The sequence below is a fragment of the Castor canadensis genome, chromosome 9, assembly GCF_047511655.1.
Source record: "Castor canadensis chromosome 9, mCasCan1.hap1v2, whole genome shotgun sequence".
NCBI classification, from domain to species: Eukaryota; Metazoa; Chordata; class Mammalia; order Rodentia; family Castoridae; genus Castor; species Castor canadensis.
In genome coordinates, this window is record NC_133394.1 from 154,607,650 (window position 1) to 154,625,456 (window position 17,807).

Below are 17,807 nucleotides of genomic sequence, written 5' to 3' on the forward strand. Positions count from 1 at the left end.
TATCTATGCCTTGTGCATAGCAGACGTGCATCAATACACCCAGCTTATTTGTTGAGATGGGGTCTCGCTAAATTTTTGCCTGGGCTGTCATCAAACTGTGATCCTCCCAATCTCCATCTTTGGAACAGCTAGGATTATAGGCATGAGCAATAGTGTTCAGCTTTTTTTAAAGACAGGATCTCACTGAGTTGCCCAGGCTAACCTGGAACTCATCACCTTTTGCTTCTGCCTCCCAAGTACTAAAATTACAGGTATGCAACACCATATGAGGTTGAAATTTTGCTTTTGGTGGTCCTGAGGATGGAACCCAGGGCTTCATGCATGCTAGGCAAGTGCCCTACTATGGAGCCACACCCCAGTCGTTTTTCAGAGCATCTTAATGCACCATTTCCTGATGTTACATACACACAAACAGGTTGTGGTTCTGTCCAGGTGTGTGCATGCTCTCCCATGCTAGAGTGCTGACAGTGGGAGAACTGATAACCAGAGTGCACCACAGCACATGTGGTTCAGCCCTTTAATTCAGTGCATAATTAAACTGGTTTGCAAACTTCTCGTGTTTCTTCTGGTCCATCTGGTTCATGGCAGCAACTACTCTCTGCACAGCAGCCCTGGGGGGAGAACAAAGCAAGACATGATCAGGGAGGTTTGGCCAATGGTCTGTTGCTAACCATAGCCTCACTGGTCTTGGTGCAGCTGCTGCTCTTGGACCACTTGCAGACTTCCTGTGGGCACTGCTGAACTTTTGGAAGGCAAGGCTCAGACGCAGTGGAGCTCACCAGTCCCAGAGTTGGAGTCCACAGTGGTGGTTCTGCCTGGGGAAAGAGGTCCTTGGCATTGTCTCTCTAGCCCTGAGAGACAGCCTGTACCAGGCTGCACTCCAGTGTGGGGGCACAGCCTGGCCATTTACCTCCTGGGGCATAGCCTTGCAAGCCCATGCAGCTGGGAAGTGTGGTCACACTGCTGGGTCCTACTGCACACTCACACATGGGTTTGCACATCCAGAGTTGAGGGAAGTACCCATGACTGTACAGTGAGAGGAGGGCACAAGGCATGAGTGGCCATGGCCTCTGGCCCCATCCAAGGCAGAACAAAGAGCATCTCACTGACCCTGCTGGCACTAGGCCCAGTAGAGTCTGAGCTGCACAGTGGAGATGCCTCCTGACCCCCAACCCCTGGAGCCTGGCAGTCACTACTGTGGGGCAAACTCTTTAAGGCAGGGCTTACTTGTGGTCACTTGAGGTCCTATCTAAAGAGGGCCCAGGCTACACCTCTTGCTGTGAGGAGCCAGTTCTCAGGTCCTGCTCCTATCACATCTGCTGACCCCAGGAGAACACAGGGAGGACACCAGGCACAGACCCCTAGGCTGTCACTGCTCTGGGGTAAAGGCCCTAGGGTATCCTTGACCCCCCAGCTGACCCATGGGAAACTGGCCTGGCACCTGAGTTTGAGAAGCTACCAGACCTGGCCCCACACCAGGCATCAAAGGCTTCCCACACAGCCCCACCACACAGGCCCTTCCAGGGCATGGGTCGAGTGCCATGGGAGCCTCTCTCCTGCCTGCCTCCCTCAGGCAAAGGGCACAGCAATGCTGGCAGGGAGGGAGATAGCCTCCTGCAAATACACTGCTGCACAGCAAGCTTCCGGTTAGTGCTGTGGCTGCCTTGCTATGCTGCCAGACTGGGCTTCAACCCTGCAGGGCAGCAGCCTCAGTGGCTCTGACAACCTGTTGCAGCCTCTTGCAACAGGTGCAGAGATGCAGAGACAGCAATGCCTTGAGAGGCAGTGGTGACCAAGGCTGGTGGCTGGGCTGCCCTGCTGGTGAAGAAGCCGAGCTCTATGGGGCCAACCTGTGCAGTGACCCCCGCCCACCAACCTTTGCAGAAACCTCCCTGAGGTTGTTGCCGCAGACAATAGCATGGGCACTGACCTGGCACAGCAAGGCCAGTGCCCAACCCTTTGGGTCAGGAAGAGGGCCAGGACTGTGTACCAGCTGGCCCCCACCTACAATGCCAGCTATCACAGGAAGGGAGAGGGTGGGGCCTCCTGGGAGAACACTCAGGATGTCCAGCTGCAGCTCTGCACCCACCCAGCCTCTGGGACAGCTGCCCTGGCCAGGGTGGGGGGTCACCAGGGAGAAGCTCTCAGAGCTCAGCAGCTTGGGGCTTGGCCCTGGCCAGTGAGGGCTCTTACTTGGCGAAGACCTTCTTCCCGATGCGGGCCCGAGAGGTGTTGGCCCGCTCCCGCAGGTCTGTGAGTTGGGGGTGCTTCCTCTTCCTCTTTCCTCTGCCCTTCCCACTGTATCTGGACGAGCCGAGGTCCGCACCTGTGGCTGCCTCCACATCCTTCATAAACTCGGGGTCTTGCCAGTCTGAACAAAACTCGAAGATTTTAGACAATGCCTGGCATCAGTCGGAATACCTCTTGTCAAAGCCCCTCAACCCTAAAAGTGGACTTCGTGGGCCTTTGTCCAGACAGAGGGGCCAGGAGCCTGCCTGCAGCATGCCTTGGCTCTATGGCCTGACAGGGTTTGTGCTGGGGCTCAGGTATCCCTGAGTGAAAGGAGCTAGCCACCTGGGAGTGAAGGCCAGGCAGAGCCACCTCCCTTCTTGGTTCCTACTGCCCTGAACTCAGCAGTCCACACAGGCCAAGGCGCCAGGCATGCCCAAAAGGCCCCTCCTAGTACACTTGCTGATGGGTCAGAGTGGATGGAGGCAGAGCTGGTGGCCAGGGAGTTGGAGTACCACAGGCTACTTTCTAGCCTGCAGGATGAACAACTGCAGTGCTGTCAGACACACCTGCTGACCAGTGTGTGTACAAGGCAGGAGCTAGCAGAGCTGAGGGGTATGGGTGGGCCAAGATGGCTTTTAACATTCCACACGTAACTTGGCCACAGGTCTCAGAAAAATACAGGATGGGAGTTCAAAGGCTGCTCTTCTTGCATGGCTGGGCATTGTTGTAGCCATGAGGCTGTGAGGGAAGTGAAAGTCACCTGGTCCCACTTAAGGGGCCTTGCCAGCACCAGGCCGGACTCATGGTGAGGTCATTGCTCACTTGCCAGGCTGTCGAATGATAACTATGTAAATGGCACCAAGCCCCTTTTGGGGTCAGAGCCTGGGCAGTTGCTCCCCTCTTGGGTCTCTGCTGGTTCTTCTCTGAAGGATGCCACAAGACCTATAAGACGTGGCACTGATCGAGTCTGGCCGGGCAAAGCTGTCCCAGATGAAGCAGACGATCACAAAGCCGCCCTAATGGGCCCAGCCTGCAGATAAGCCTGGCTTGCAGACACCTGACACTTCACAGTCTAGTGGGTGCCCAGAGACACCAAACATGCAAGGAGGACCTGTGAGCTAGGGCAAGGGACTGGGCACCAGTGAGGCCAGGCTGTGAGGAGACCACGTCCATCGAGGGAAAAGCCATGCACCCCAGACAAACAGATGGCACGGCCTCTCCAAGCTGATTTTTTGAAGAGAAGGAACTCAGGGCTGCACGATTCAGATACAGGGACGATTAATCCAAGATTAAGGAAAACTGTCTAAACAGTTTATCTCCCGGTAATAAGAAGGCGTCACAGTTTAGGAACCCAGTGAATGGAGCAATTGTTTAAACACAAGGAAAAACGCCAGCATCCAGTGGAGATGGAATGAGCACCTCAGGAAAATGAAGGAGCAATTTAAAAGCCTTTGAAGAAAATCAATAGATGCTGGGGCCGTGCGCCTTCCTGGGCGCTGGCAGGCCCTGGAGCACCACAGGCATTGTCACTGAGGTTAGCGCCAGGGAAAAGAAAATTGCCCCGTGTGTGAGGGAGGCGGGATCAATACTGCAGTTAGTAAAGAGACGCTATTTCACATCTGACTGGCCAGCACTGGCTCGGCCCGCGGCCTGATACCTGTTTGTTAACAAGCCACCGAGGGCTGGAAAACCAGATACTCTTCAGAGTTGACACAAAAATAGGCACTTAATTTGCTCCCAAGTGCGAGCCACCAGGGAAGGCCTCGCCCTTAAGATTAACAGGTCAGGGCCCTCCCTGTCGCCAGCCAGCCTCGGCATGTCTCTGGGTTCCAGGCTGAAACCAGCATTTGTATCTTATGACCAAAGTGCAAGAAGCCATAAAGGGGCCTGCAGACGTGTCCCCTCCTCAGAGGAGGGTTCTGAAGCTGGCTGCAGCCTCCAAACTAGACAAAACCACAGCCAGGCTTGACCAACACAGAATCAGTAAGGTGGGTCATAGCTGCCCAGGGGCAGGGTAGGCAGCTCAAGTCCTACAGTGGCTGCCACCTATGGAAGCTACTCACCACAGATGGCCCTGCTGCTCAGGAGCCTTCGGGGCCTAGGGGCCAGCACAGGGCACCTGCCAACTCTGGCTGCCAGGCCATAGTGTGTGCCTGGAAGGCATTAGTGACATGCATTTCTGCCTACCCAAGGACAAGAGTAGATGAGCCCATCAGGAGAGGCCAACTGGCTTTCTGTGAGCAGCTTGGGGCTCAACTCAATCAGCTGCCTCTTCTTGGTACCATTCCTTCATCTGCTCAGAATCAGAATTAAGACCCAGAACCCATCTGTAATCCTAGCTATTCAGGAGGCATCATGGTTCAAAGCCAGCCCAGGCAAATAGTTTGCAAGACCCTATCTCAAAAATACCTAACACAAAAAGGGCTGGTGGAGTGGCTCAAGGTGTAGGCCCTGAGTTCAAGTCCCAGTACCACAAAAAAGAAAAAAAAAAGACTCAGAATCAAACCACAGAGGTGCTGAAGTGGTGGTTTCTGGAGGCAGGTGTGTCCACATCCCTGTCAGGAACCTACAAGAAACGCACTACAAGTGTGAGCATCCCACGTCCCACTGAGGAGCCCCTGACCTGCTTCTCAGTTAGGAATGGAGTATGCAGCTTGGTGGCCACACAGAGCTCCTTGGGATGCTCTTGGGCCACCTGGCAGCAGGTCTTGGGATTGTGCCCATGGTGCCTCCTCCTGTCCACTCAGTCCTACCTGGTCGCACCGGTTGCTGCAGTCGCTGCCTCTCCTCCCGGGCTCTGTCCTCTGGGTCAAGGGGCCGCCCCTCGTCATCTCTGGGGATGATCTTCCCATGGAATGGGCACTGCACAGCAAGCATAGAGCCACTGATGGCTGAAAGTTCTACAACTCCTTGGGCAAACAGTTCTCAGGGAGGGTGGCACAGACAAACTGAGATCTACACTGCCCTGTGATCATATGCCCCTCAAAAGTGGGGAGGATCCCAGCAGCAGCAGCAGCAGGAATCCTGAGCTTCAAGTCAGTTTTGTCTGAAATGACTTTGCTTCGCCTCACTCCCCACCTGCCCAGAGAGTCTGGAAGGCTGAGCATGTTCAACTAACTCCCTGCCCTGAGGACTCCAGCCCTACACAAAGCAGGCCTCTAGTGCCGTGGAAGGTCCTCAGAAGTCGACTCCAGGGCCCAGGGCAGGAGACCCCAGACACAATGCTCTGATGGCCAGTGGCTAAGCAACTTATGTCAACCACAGTCAGCCCCTTTCTCCAGGGTCCCTCAAGGTCCCTGGCCCAGGGCAGGGTGGGGGGGGTGGTCAGCACTTCCCTCTGGCAGCCCTTTCCCCACCCAGCTTCACCCTGGGTAGCCACACCCTTGTGCCCATGGTCTTACTGGCCTCACCTTCAGTCTGTCTTGGCGTTCACAGAGCCGGCCATCAGGCCTTGGGGCCCGGCACCAGTGCTGCACAGGCTCAAACTTCCCTGCAAAGGTAATGTGCCGACTCCGAAGCATCTCAGAGACATCTGCATTGTCTACTTCCTCCTCCACCTCGCTGGGCTTCCAGAAGCGGTGCTGAGAGTCAGATCTGCAAAGGCAACAGAGACCCTTAAAGCACGTCTTTAGGGACCTTGGAGGAAGGTGGCCACCTTGTGTCTAGCCCTGGGGACAGGATCAGCCCCTACTACACCCTAGCTCTCCTTGGGCTCCCTGAGCTGAAGGATATGGTCACTCCCTCCGGGTTCAAATCCTGCCATTGCATGAACCAGTCAACAGACTGTGAGCAGGACCACTAGGTGAGGCTTCTTGTTCTTGCAGAGTGGGAAGAGCAGCTCTGGGGCCCTCAGGCCATCACCCCAAGGGTAATGGGTGGTGCCACTAAGGGAGTGAGTGCAGGCTGTGACGGTGATATGACCAGCACCCCAGAGGAAGGAGCATATAGAAATTAACTGCCCGGCTCCTGGTGCAGTACCTAGGGGCTGGAAGGACAGCTTTGCTCCCATAGGGTGATACCATGTGCTATTGCTGTCACCAACCCTGTTAAAGATGTTTTTCTCTGGATGCCAGAGGGCTCCAGTTGCCCTGCTCTCCAGGACATGGGGCAGGGGTCTAAGCTGTCTGCACATGGACCCCAGCTGCCCCAAATGCTGGCAGGTACTTCAGGCCTAGCATCCCAGCCAGGGCTCAGATGAGCAACACACAGTGGACACTCTAGGGATGGCAGGTACAGTGGTGGACAGAAGTAACACGTCTGGATTCCCAGACGACCACACAGACCAGCCTTGGCTGCCTACTGACACAGCAATGGGGCCCCTTCCGCCCAGCAGCTCCTGTCCAAGAGGATCCCAGGGTAGCAGTGTGAGGCATGTCCTACTCAGACCTCCAGCCTACAGATAGGCACATGGGCACTGAGCAAGTGCTCCCCACTGGGAGACATGGCTGGCAGAGCCTCTGGGCCACCCATATCTTCTGTCAGCCTGCAGCCTGCTCTAGGATGAGGGATTCCCGCAGGGACCCCTGGCAGACAGAGGAGGGCCACCCTAGGAGACTCCAAGTCAGTCAGGGAGGTCCCCAATGGTACAATATACTGTGCCTGAAGGGAAGGACCACTCAGTGGGTATATTCAGGGGTCAACACCCAACTGGTCATAACACGGGGCTTCAGCAGCGGGAACAGGAATGGGCTTCCTGCCCTCCCGGGACCATGTCCATATGCAAAGTATTCCCTCTCCCTTCCTCCCACTGGTGGTTCACCACAAACTGGGTCCCAAAGGGTGGCCTAGCAGCCCCCATGGAAGTAGCCTTTCCAAAGAGGAGTCATCTGGAGGAAGAGCTGGCCTCAGAGTGAGGTCAGAGAGTGCTCTCTGCTTTATGGAGAAGTATAAGCCACCAAAGCACTGTGCAGGCAGGTGGCAGTGACATACAGAGGCCCATACAACTGAAGGAACTTGGGGACGCATGATGCTGGCCAAACAGTGCTGCTGTCTGGGACGGACTGATGAGATCCTCACACAAGCCACTCAGGCCTAACCATGCTGGGTCTAACTACATGGGGCCCCAGGACCCCCACACAGGAAACTCTTGCCTCATTCTCTTATGCCCCTTGAGGTCCTGTGCCCCCTTTCAAGTCAGTACCACACACGAGCACCCCTACCTAGGGCTCACAATTGCAGGCTTTACTGGTCTCAGACCTGCAGCACTGGCCTGCCCTGATGTATGTATGCATGAGTAGCCTAATGTAGCTTGGGCTCTTCCAACCTCCCTTGCCCTGTCCCAGGTGAGCCCACCTTTGTCCCCTCTGAGCTCTGATTGTCCTGGGTCTGAGACCTCCTGAGGTAGCTCCCAGGCTTCTCTGGCTGACAGGGCAGGGTGGGAGTGCTCAGAAGCATCCTAGAGAACAGCTAGAGGCCACAACCCAGGACCACTCCAGGAGTGCCATGCGCCATGCTTTGGTGCCTAAGAGGCTGGGATGCATGCTGCACACTGAATCTTCCAACAGGGTGTGAGGTAGCCCTTAGAGCCTCAACTTCTCTGATTAGGATGCAGCCATCTGCCATAGCCTGAAGAGCTACACCATGGTCAGGAGGTGCCAAGGCTCTCCAAGCAGAGTTCTCCAAAAGGCAGCATCCCATTCCCCCTTCACAACACTTGCTGTGGCTATTCCTTCATGATTGTAATGCCTGTCCCTTCACAGGTGGCTCCCAAAAGAGCAATAGCAAGGCTTAGTAAAAGCTTTGTGTCGTGCTAGCCAGGCCCTGCCATGTGCCCTAAGAACTTCAGGCACCACTAGACTTACTTGAGGATCTTCCCAGCCGCTGGCTGCTCCTGGCCCCAGTAGCACAGGTCCACTCCAAAGGGCACAATGGGTGCCCGGGCCCGCTCTGCTGACAGCTTCTGGGCGTCCTGAGGCCCCAGCGTTGCCCTAAGAACACAGCAGCAGTGCTTACTACTCACTCCTGGTGTGGCCACATCACTCAGTTCTTCTCACACGCCAGTGTAGCCCAAGGCCCATAATGACCACAAATGAGCAATGACCTGGATTTCAGGGCAGCTCCAAGGTCTGACAAAACCGCCTGGCCCCAGCTGAGCACTGGCTCTAGTTTTGATTCTTGCCTGGCTGGGGTTACCTGACATCTGCCGCAAATCGCAGTGTGGTCCAGCCTCAGGTCCAGCCCCATAGCTCCAGCCCTGGCAGATACCAGCAAGTGCCAACTAACCATGGCTACACACCCAGACTGGCCAAGGGAGCCAGAGAAGACCAGAGTCAGCCTGTTCAGGCCAGCCAGTGCTCTTAGCAGGTGTGTTAGCAACACAGGACATCTGGAGTCACCTGGCAGAAGCTGGGGTTGGGGGCAGGTGGTCCTGGAGCCACCATGGCTGGGCAGCAGCAGAGGTAGGATCCGATGCCTCCTCATCTCTTCTTGTCCTTGTCCTTGCCTGAAAGCCCTGTGCAGTTGTGTCTTTCTCCTGGGTCCGCAGTGGGGCCTTTGGCTCCAGCCCTGAAACAGACAGGTATCTGCTCCTGGACTCCACTCCACAATCCAGGACCACTCCAGGAGTGCCACGTTGCCATGACTCCTCCAACAATGCATGAGGTAGCCCCTAGAACCTCAACTTCTCCAACAAGGACCACATTTAGCAGAAGACAGTGGATTTGGGATAGGGACCCTGGCAGCCCCAGTCCATGAGGCACTGTCAATGCTGGGCTGCCCAGTTTTGGGAAATTACCACCTGGATTCACCAGGCCACTCCAGGAGTGTAGGCCCAGCAGCAGGAACCCCACCCAGGGCTCTCCACAGTGCAGGCCAGCAGCACTGTCACCTTCACCCACAGTTGCCCACTGTGACGGAACAGGGCCACACTTGGAGAGTGGCCACCCCCTGGTGTGAACACAAGGTTCCCCTAACAACACGCAAGCCACCGTTCACTGAACCAGGAACAAGAAAGAGAAAAAAGCACTGAGCACTTTTGGTTTCCTGCATTATCACACGTATACAACTTCAAGCTCGGATTCAAATGGCACCTTTTCTCTCTTTTGCTGTTCACAGGAGAATTGCCCAGGGCTGCTCTGGCTTCTGCCAACTCCTGTGAAAACCAAAGGGGCAGTGGGAGCCAGGGCCAGGCCTGCAGACACCCATGTGGTTGTGAGCAGATGCTAAGCTCTCAACTAGCAGGGTGTCACCTTAGAATTACCCCGCCACTAGCTAGATGAGGCTATGACTCTGGCATCTCACCAGTGTTCCCACAGGACACAAGGCAGAACATCACCTTCTGCAGCCTGGCACCCATTCTCACATCCCAGGGGCAGGACAAGGACAGATCCTCCAACACTGCCAAGCCCTGCCCTGCCTCTGTTGCCCAAAGCCCAGCCCTGCCTGTCCTGCTCCAGGCCTGTGCCAAGGCAGGACTTGAATTTGGCTCTTGGGTCCGCCCTGCTGACCCTCTCAGGTGGGGCATGCAAGGCCCAGGGCAGGGTCTGGACTGAAGCAACAAGGTTTGGACCCAGTCCCTCCTGCAAAGGTGCCCTGGTCATTACTCCAGACCAATCTGAACAAGCAGAGAAGCAGAGTCTTCTGAGCACCCTGCCAAGAAGAAAGAGAACAAGCACATGTTGGATGTGGCAGAGTCCACAGAGGAGGAAAGTGGGAGGGGAGAAACAGCTGAGGAAGCATGCAGACAACAGGAGCACTGTGGAGTCAGAAGGGGAGGGGGAAAAGCAGCAGAGAAACAATCCTTGCTGGTGACTGGAAGACCGAGGGAGCAGCGGCTGCACATGAGCACACATTATAGCTCAGAGTTGTGGGGCAGATATGCAAGTTTCAGTGTCCTCCCTTCTGGACTCCCAGAGGAAAGAAAAAATAATTAGAGTGTAGAAAATGGCTGAAGAAGTAATGAGGCAAGTTTTCCTGGCATTAGAGTACCAGAGGAGGGAGAGAAAATTGTGGCTGGGAATGTCACGGGAAGTTTAAGAACATTAAAGACAAAGAGGAAAAGAAGACATATTCAAGGAAGTGAAAATCCCACTGGCAGCATCACTTTCAGCAGGAGTAGTGAACACAGGATCTTGAAAGTCACCTTAAAGTGTGCAGCAAAGGGCTGGAGGTAGAGCTCAGTGCCAGGGCACTTACCCAGTATGTGTGAGGCACTAGATTCAATCACCAGCACCACACAAACAAAAAAATTGTGCAGGAAGAGCTGAGGTCACAGTTTTATACCCAGCTACAATACCATGTCAGCTACAAGTAAGGACCAGGGTCTTGAGGACACAGACCTTATGAGGCCCACCACTTAAGAGATCACTTGAAAATACCCTTAGAGCACATGATCAATCAAGAAGAAAAATACAACAGCTATGGTGGTTCAGGAGCTGGAGATAACAGAGGACTGCAGTTTGAAGCCAGCCTGGGCAAAGATTAGTGCAATAATAATCTGGGAATGGTGGCATGTATGTACGAAGATTGTGGTCTGAGGCCTGCACTGGGTAAGATTTTTCACATCTTATGTGAAAAATAACCAAAGTAAAAAAGGGCTGGGAGCATGGCTCACATGGTAAAGTGCCTATCTAGCAAGTATGGAGCCTTGAATTCAAACCCCAGTATCACCAAAAAAAAAAGAAAGAAAAATAAATTATAAATTTGAGTGGGGCAGGACAAGGGAGGTAACAAGGAGTAAATGACTTTGTAACCTTTACTGTCCCTCTCAGATCCATCACAATTAAAATGAAGCTGGTATCTAGATGATTCAGTTTGATGGGGGTGGGATGACAGGGTGCTTCTGCAGGGGAACGTACCGAAATTGAGAAACTGTGAAAATAAATAGTAAATGAGTGGGCTGCAGGTCTGCTTCAATTGCACTGCATATGTTTAGCATGTGCAAGGCCCTGGGTTTGATCCCCAACACCACAAAAATTAGGGATAAACACCAAAAGAATAAAAAGAGACTATTTTTTTTTAAAGCTACAGGAAAAAATTTGTTCTACCAAATAAAAGGTAGGAAAAGGAAGAAAACCAAACAATAATAATGGTAGCAGCAAATCAAAGAGAAATTACAGTAAGCAGAAGTATGCGACAAACTATCAAATGAATTAAATCCATGAGAAAACTATATTAAATATACGTAGCCATACATTTATAACAGACCCTCTAAAAACAAATGGTTAGTGAGAGGCTGGAAATAGATGAAAAACAGTTACTGTACAAACAAGAACCAAAAGAGAGCTGTAATGACATGTATCAGGAAAAACTAGATTTAAAATTTAAAAAGAACGTAAGAGGAAGAGCACGGGAGTGTGGTAAACTCGGATGGATATGCGCCTAATGAAGTCAAAGCACATGTAGCCTGTCCAAAAGGGGCAAAGACCAATCCACTCACCCAGGCCCACAGGACTCCTGTGGGCTCACTGTAGCAGCAGTGAGCCGACAGCACAAAATGGTCAGCTGCTCTTCAGGACTTCGAAGGGGTTAGCAGGCTATGGGCCAGACCCAGCCCACTGCCTGTTTTTGTTAACAAAGTTTTTATGGTACCAGCTGCATTCACTTGCTTATGTATCGTCTATGGATGTTTTCAGAGTTGAAGAACTGTGACAGACACCTGATGTGGCCCAGAGAGCCCAAACTATTCACTCTCTGGACCTTCAAGAAAACATTTGCCAATCCCTGCTCTAAAACACCCTGCACACAGATGTGTGGTACACTCCTATCTCTTGGAACCCCATGAGCTGGGAACACAGGATGTGGAGAGGGTAATGAGGCTGCCATCAGCGACCTTAAGGCTGCCACAAGCTCTGAGGCCTGAAGGCTTGGGTGCACTATGCATTTGGAAGATGCCAGGCAATTCCTACTCCACTCTGTTCTCCAAACAATGCCCTGGATTTAGCTCACCAACTATTCCAGATCCCTTCAGCATTCTGGCATCATTACTGCCTGATGCAGATGCCAGCAGCGAACCCCACCCCTGCACATGTGTGCACGGGTGGGTACAAAGGGGGGAGGCAAGGCTGATAAGTGAACAATGTGACATTTAGATAGATACAATCATAGCCAAAAGATCAATATGAGAATTCCTAAGAGTTACAAGAATGAAATATATTTTTCATTGATTTGTTGTTTTAAACCATTAAGAAGATGGGTAAGCGTGTTAGAGCAGGGTAAACACTCAGGGCACTGAACACACCACTATTTTCACATTGTCGTAGAAAATCAATCTCACTGACATACTTTCAAAGTAAAACCCAAAAAGCAGAGTGTGCTCCTTGGGTACTGAGGGCGTGCATCTCCAGAAAGCAGGGGGAGTCTGACCATCTCATGGCTGGACTAGAGGCCCCTCGGTATCTGACTCGAGAACAGTTATCTTGGCTCAAATTCACTCCCACAGTTGCTTTTAGAAGGAATCATAAAAATGTTCAAATCCCCGTTTTTGTCTAAATTGACCAAGGGGCACCTATTTGCCTGAAGCACTAAAGCAGACAGTGCGGGAGAGATAAATCGATAGAAGGAAATGGAGAGGCTGGGGCTCCGCACAAAGTTAGCTGCCGAGCGCTGACATTATTGATTTTACCTAGTTCAGCTGGCCTTGTAATTAAAATGTAAATTTGAGAAAGAGATTATGTCCTGACAGAAATGGTAGGATTAAGGGGAAGATAAAAGCCCCTCAGTGAAAATTCAGAGAAAGAAATGAGAAAGAAAAAGGGCCCGGTTTCCTCAGCCGTGTGGATTTAGACTGAATCTAACACTTCAGATTCGCCTGTGTTTAATTGGAAAAACAGCGACAGAATATAAACTAGTATTATGAACTGAGCTTGCCCGCATGCTGTCTGTCCATCCACTGCCCCACAGCACCCAGGCTGCTGGTTTAGTTCCCTAGGGCTCTCAAGCACCCTCTCCCTAAAAGGTAAGGATGGGGTGCCTACCCTCTATCACCACCAGAATTCCTGCCCATGGGGCCAGCACCCTCTTTGCCCCACTCTGAACGTTTCTGGTGACCTGGCCCTGGAACTTGGGGCCCACTGGTCCCTCCTTTGGCTCCTATGGTCTAGGCCTAGGGCTGGCACAGATGACATTGCCTGGAGCATCACTGCACCACATCACCCATCCTGCCAGCCCAGTGTTTTCCACTGGATGCAGTTTAGAGAACCATAGACCACAGCAGCCAGGGCTGCCTTCGAGGTTAAAGACAGATGTTCTTAGCCTTTTGAAGAAAAGGGATGAATTAGAGGCAATAAAACAACCGGGGTCTCTGCCCTGCTGTGAAGAGCCCTCCCCTAGCCCCCACAGACCAGGTGCATGTGGGCCTGGCCCTGCTCACACACAGGTTATGGAAGACAGGACAGTCACATGCAGGCTGGTAAGCAAAGAGCCAGGAATCCAGAGGACAGGCATCGCAGTTATTGCTACTGAGTATGTTAACAAGCTACTCCAACACTCAGCCATGGAAGCAGCAGCCACCTAAGCTTGTTCAGCATCAGAAGCACTCTGCAGGGATGGCACATCTCTTCTATTGTGCCCAGGGCCAGACTGAGACAACCCACAAACAGGGCTGGGCCTGGCTCGTCAACCCGAGGGCCAGCTGTGACTGCTCTATGTAGTCCTGTGTGTCCAAGTAAGTGTCCTAGCAAACCTGGCAGGGTCCACAGGGTCTTTGACAACTTAACCCCCTCTGCTAGACTCAACTGGCCAACAGCAACAAGCCACTCAGAAGCAGGGGGCACAAGGCCACCGCTAAACAGGAGCGCCAAAGACCTGCATGGCCCTGTCACTTCCCACAGGGGCCAGCAAGGGCTCTGCTATTTGTGTGCCCATTTCCTGGAGGTAAATTCCAGGTAACATCAAGTGAGCACCTATGATTGGAGGCTGTTGTTATTGTCATCACTGTCACTATTACTGACCACTCCCATGCCACAGGCCAGAAGGAAACTGCTGTTCTTTGAGGACAATTACCTTTGTTCACTCATCACTCTGGCCCTGCTCTACGACCTGGGGCCACCAGTAAGGTCTGAGTGACCGTCCAGCCACAATTCCCAGCAGGTGTGACTTCTGCTAGAAGAACATGAAAGCATCAGAACAGGGCTGCACCAATGCACAGAGGCCCAGTCCCAGAAAACTCTGCTACAATCACACTTCCAGGCTCCCCTGAGGACCTCTAGAAGCCCAGGTTTAGCCCTGGGGCTTAAGGCAAGGTACCCAGGAGATGGGAGGACATCTGGACAGAGAAGACCACCCAGGTGGTACACAGGCAGGTGCTGCCTAAAACCTGGAGTCCTTGGCTGCAGGATCTCGAGCAGAAGGGAAAGGCCAAGTAGGCTATTCCCTGCCTCATCTGCCCCAACTGTCCACTGTCTCAGATCCTGGTGGCAATAGTTAGACCAGCACCAACTTGAACCTGGGGCCATGACCTAACCTAGTCTGGATGAGGACAGCAGACAGCAGGATGGGAAGCAAAGACCATCTAGGCTCAGGGAGGGTAGTCACAGCACCCAACAGCATACCTCAAGCACCTCTCAATGCCCCATGTGAAGTGTGGCACTTGGCCAAGGCTGTCCTAGATAAGGCTCTGTCCACAGAAGCCCTCACACCAGGGGGAAAGGCAGTAGTACAGGAGGGCAGACAATCATTTCAGGTAGAGACTGAGGCTCGGAAAAGAATGGAACATTTCGGATAGGGGAGGCTAGAGAAGTCCCATGAGGACAGGGAGTGGGGGGCAATGGAGAACAACAGGTCTGACCCAGCAGGGTGAGCTGGGCGAGAGGAGCATTGTTGGGTGGAGAGCCCCTCATGAACAGGAAGCAAGTCTGAGTCTTTTCTAGGCCTCATGCAGAGCAGGCCAAACCAGGCTATCCCCAGTGACCCCCAAATGTTGCTTGCCAACAGGCACTGACCCCAAGGTGCTCAGGTGGCCCAACACAGATGGCATGTGTGGGTACACAGGGCTGCACAAACAGAAGGCCCTTAGCAGTCTGGTTGTGTTAATTTGGCATGACACCCCTAATGGATCATGTCGTCACACATGAGTTGTCTAATCATCTAAATACTTTCAACAAATTTACATTTCATCCTGTAGACTCCGGTTCAAGCCCACTTGTCTATTTCACCACAGAGGCCAGGCTTCTTTTTGTTTGTTTCCTCTTTACATGGGCAAATGCTACCTGAGTGTGGCTGTGGGGTCCTGAGGGCCCTGTCCTGACTTGATCCACTCCCTTTTTCCCTTGAGGGCCACAGCCTGCAGTGTAAGGGCACAGCATTTAGAGGTTTTTCTGGAAAAGAGGAAAATTCTATGGGAAAGGCCCCTCAGAGCTATGCTATGCATGTCCCAAGCAGTGAGAAATTGCTCTTTGCTGTGGGGTATGCAGACACCCTGAGCCATGTCTGTTCCTCTACTGTGGGGCACATGGATGTCCTGGGCCCAGATACATCTGTGACTTCACAGACACCAAGCAGGGACATGCTTTACTCATGATGCCCTTAAGAAATGGCTGCTGGAGAGGAAGCCCAGAGCACATGGGGTAGCCACCTCCTGCCCCTAGAGATGGTACCTGAGTTGCAGAAGCCAGACCCCAATACCTCTTCTTTAATCTAAGGAGCCCATATGAAAGAGCTGGATCTGGAAGGTGTCCTTTACATCCTTGGATGTGCTCGAGTGAACAGGCTGCCTGTCGGGTCAGGGAGTACCAGATGCCACAGAGCCAAAGCCTGCCTCCACTCCATCTGTGGTGCAGACCCACACAGGACTCTCCACCTGTCTGTGGTCCCTGTCTCAGGGCTGGGGCAGCAGAAAGGGCTGTAGGACCCACCCTGTGGGATGGCAGCCCACTTTGGGCAGGGGGAAGGAACAAAAGGAAAAACCCAGAACTTTAAATGAAAGTAACAATGACTGACACAACAGCTCTTTAAGACAAGCCAGCAGGTCTGGCAGGTAGGATGCCCACCAAGACCCACCTGCATGGGGGGTCAAGGAGAGAGTTGTCATGGCCTTAAGGCAGTATGCAGAGTGGGGACTCTCCTCCCCAGGTATCCCCCCAACCCCCTTGCTCTACCCATCCCTATAACCCCTCCCCTCCCTGATCCCTGGCCCACAGCTCACCGTACTCAGCCCGCAGGTGGTCGGGGATGTGAGGCTCATACCCCTCCTTCTCTGGGACCTCCACAAAGTCTTCATCGTCCTCATCCTCCCTGTCCTCTGGGGCTTCTGTCTGTGGAAATACCCCAAGTACAGATAAGGACACCCAGACCCTGTGAATGAGAGCAACTATCAGTAGGCAGCTGGGAAAAATGCAGGGCCTTTCTTACAATTCAGTATTTCAGACTCAGCCAAGGTCTGTCTTCACTGAAGGTCATCTCTGAAGTTGTTCTTGTCCCTCAGTCTCACCTCTCTGGCCTGCACCTACCTGGGGCCTTTTTAGCCTATGTTACGGCCACAGACTGTGAGCCTGCCATACCCCAAGCCCTGGCGTGTGCTCTCCTTCCGCCCTCACGAGGAGTAAGCGCAGCTCCAAGTCTCAGGACAGAATACCTAAATACCTACAGACATTCCTCCCAGTTCAGGCAGCAGCTCTCCATGAAACAAGGCAGGTGTGTCCACCCCTGGAACAGTTGGCAGAGCCAATGCACTATGTGGACCTATCCAGGGTGCTGGACACAACGGGCAGTGGAAATGAACAGGCACTTCTGGAATATTCTGTCCTGAATAACCTGTTAAAAGTCCTCTGAGTTGGATGTGGTGGTACATACCTGTAATCCCAGCTACACAGGAGGCATAAAGAAGATTGGATTGCTGCTCCAGGCCAGTCTTGGACCAAAGCCTGAGACCCTATTTGAAAAATAACCTAAAGCAAAAAGGGATGGGGGTGTGGTTCATGTGGTATAGCACCTGCCTAGCAAGCATGAGACCCTGAGTTCAAATCCAGAAAAGGAGGGAGGGAGGAAGCCATCTGAGTCCCCTCCCAGGCCACCTCTCCTGCCAGGGAGTGGTGGGTACTCATGTGAGTCCTGGGGGAGCAGGTATGTCTCCCACACCTTGGGGACCTGAAGAACTGCATGGGAAGGACTGCTTCCTCCCCTAAGAAGCAGACTCTCGGCACCCACCCTGCCCTCCTTCTGCACCTTGCTGCATCTGCCTCGGTGGGCCGTGCAGGGGATCCATGTGACTAGCTCATCCCCTTGGCTCCCCTCCTCATAAGGCAGGCAGCAGCCAGTGCAGGCTGATACACATCATGGCCAGAACTGTGGCCAAACACATGTGAATGTACCAGACAGCATTGAGAGCAGACATCTGGTAGTGCCCACCCCATGGACTCAGAAACAAGCCTCTGGTGAGATTGTTTCCACTCCACCTTCCCACTGGGCCCACCTGCCACAACAGGAGTGAGGCTCAGCCCGTCAGGGAGACTGGGCCCATGCTCCCTGTCATGGCACCCTGGTTGTAGTGGCCCCATAGTTTCTACAGCTCAAGGACCAAGCTGATGGGAGCATCCCAAAAGGGAGGCCCCCGTCAGGGGAATAACAACCAGTGGGACCCTTAAAAGGTTGTAAGAGAAAAACTTTGAAAAACTTAAGTCATTGTGATCCATGGCTTCATT

At 53.1% G+C, this 17,807-nt stretch overlaps 1 protein-coding gene across 7 annotated transcripts in view; it reads right to left on the bottom strand.

Moving 5' to 3' along the window:
* Positions 1 to 503: 503 nt before the first annotated feature.
* Uvssa (UV stimulated scaffold protein A) overlaps positions 504 to 17,807 on the bottom strand; it is a 32,004-nt gene continuing 14,700 nt past the window's right edge. For 6 of the 7 annotated variants that reach the window (XM_074042765.1, XM_074042764.1, XM_020177261.2 and 3 more), the window contains 7 exons: positions 16,313 to 16,421; positions 8,568 to 8,736; positions 8,034 to 8,159; positions 5,643 to 5,826; positions 4,986 to 5,094; positions 2,194 to 2,371; positions 504 to 611 (listed from right to left, as the gene is read on the bottom strand). In XM_074042765.1, coding sequence (XP_073898866.1) covers positions 518 to 611; positions 2,194 to 2,371; positions 4,986 to 5,094; positions 5,643 to 5,826; positions 8,034 to 8,159; positions 8,568 to 8,736; positions 16,313 to 16,421 — 969 coding nt within the window. In that variant the 3' untranslated portion in view covers positions 504 to 517. Of the gene's footprint in view, positions 612 to 2,193; positions 2,372 to 4,985; positions 5,095 to 5,642; positions 5,827 to 8,033; positions 8,160 to 8,567; positions 8,737 to 16,312; positions 16,422 to 16,959; positions 17,055 to 17,807 lie in introns of those variants that run through there. The other variant, XM_074042766.1, reaches the window with a different exon arrangement.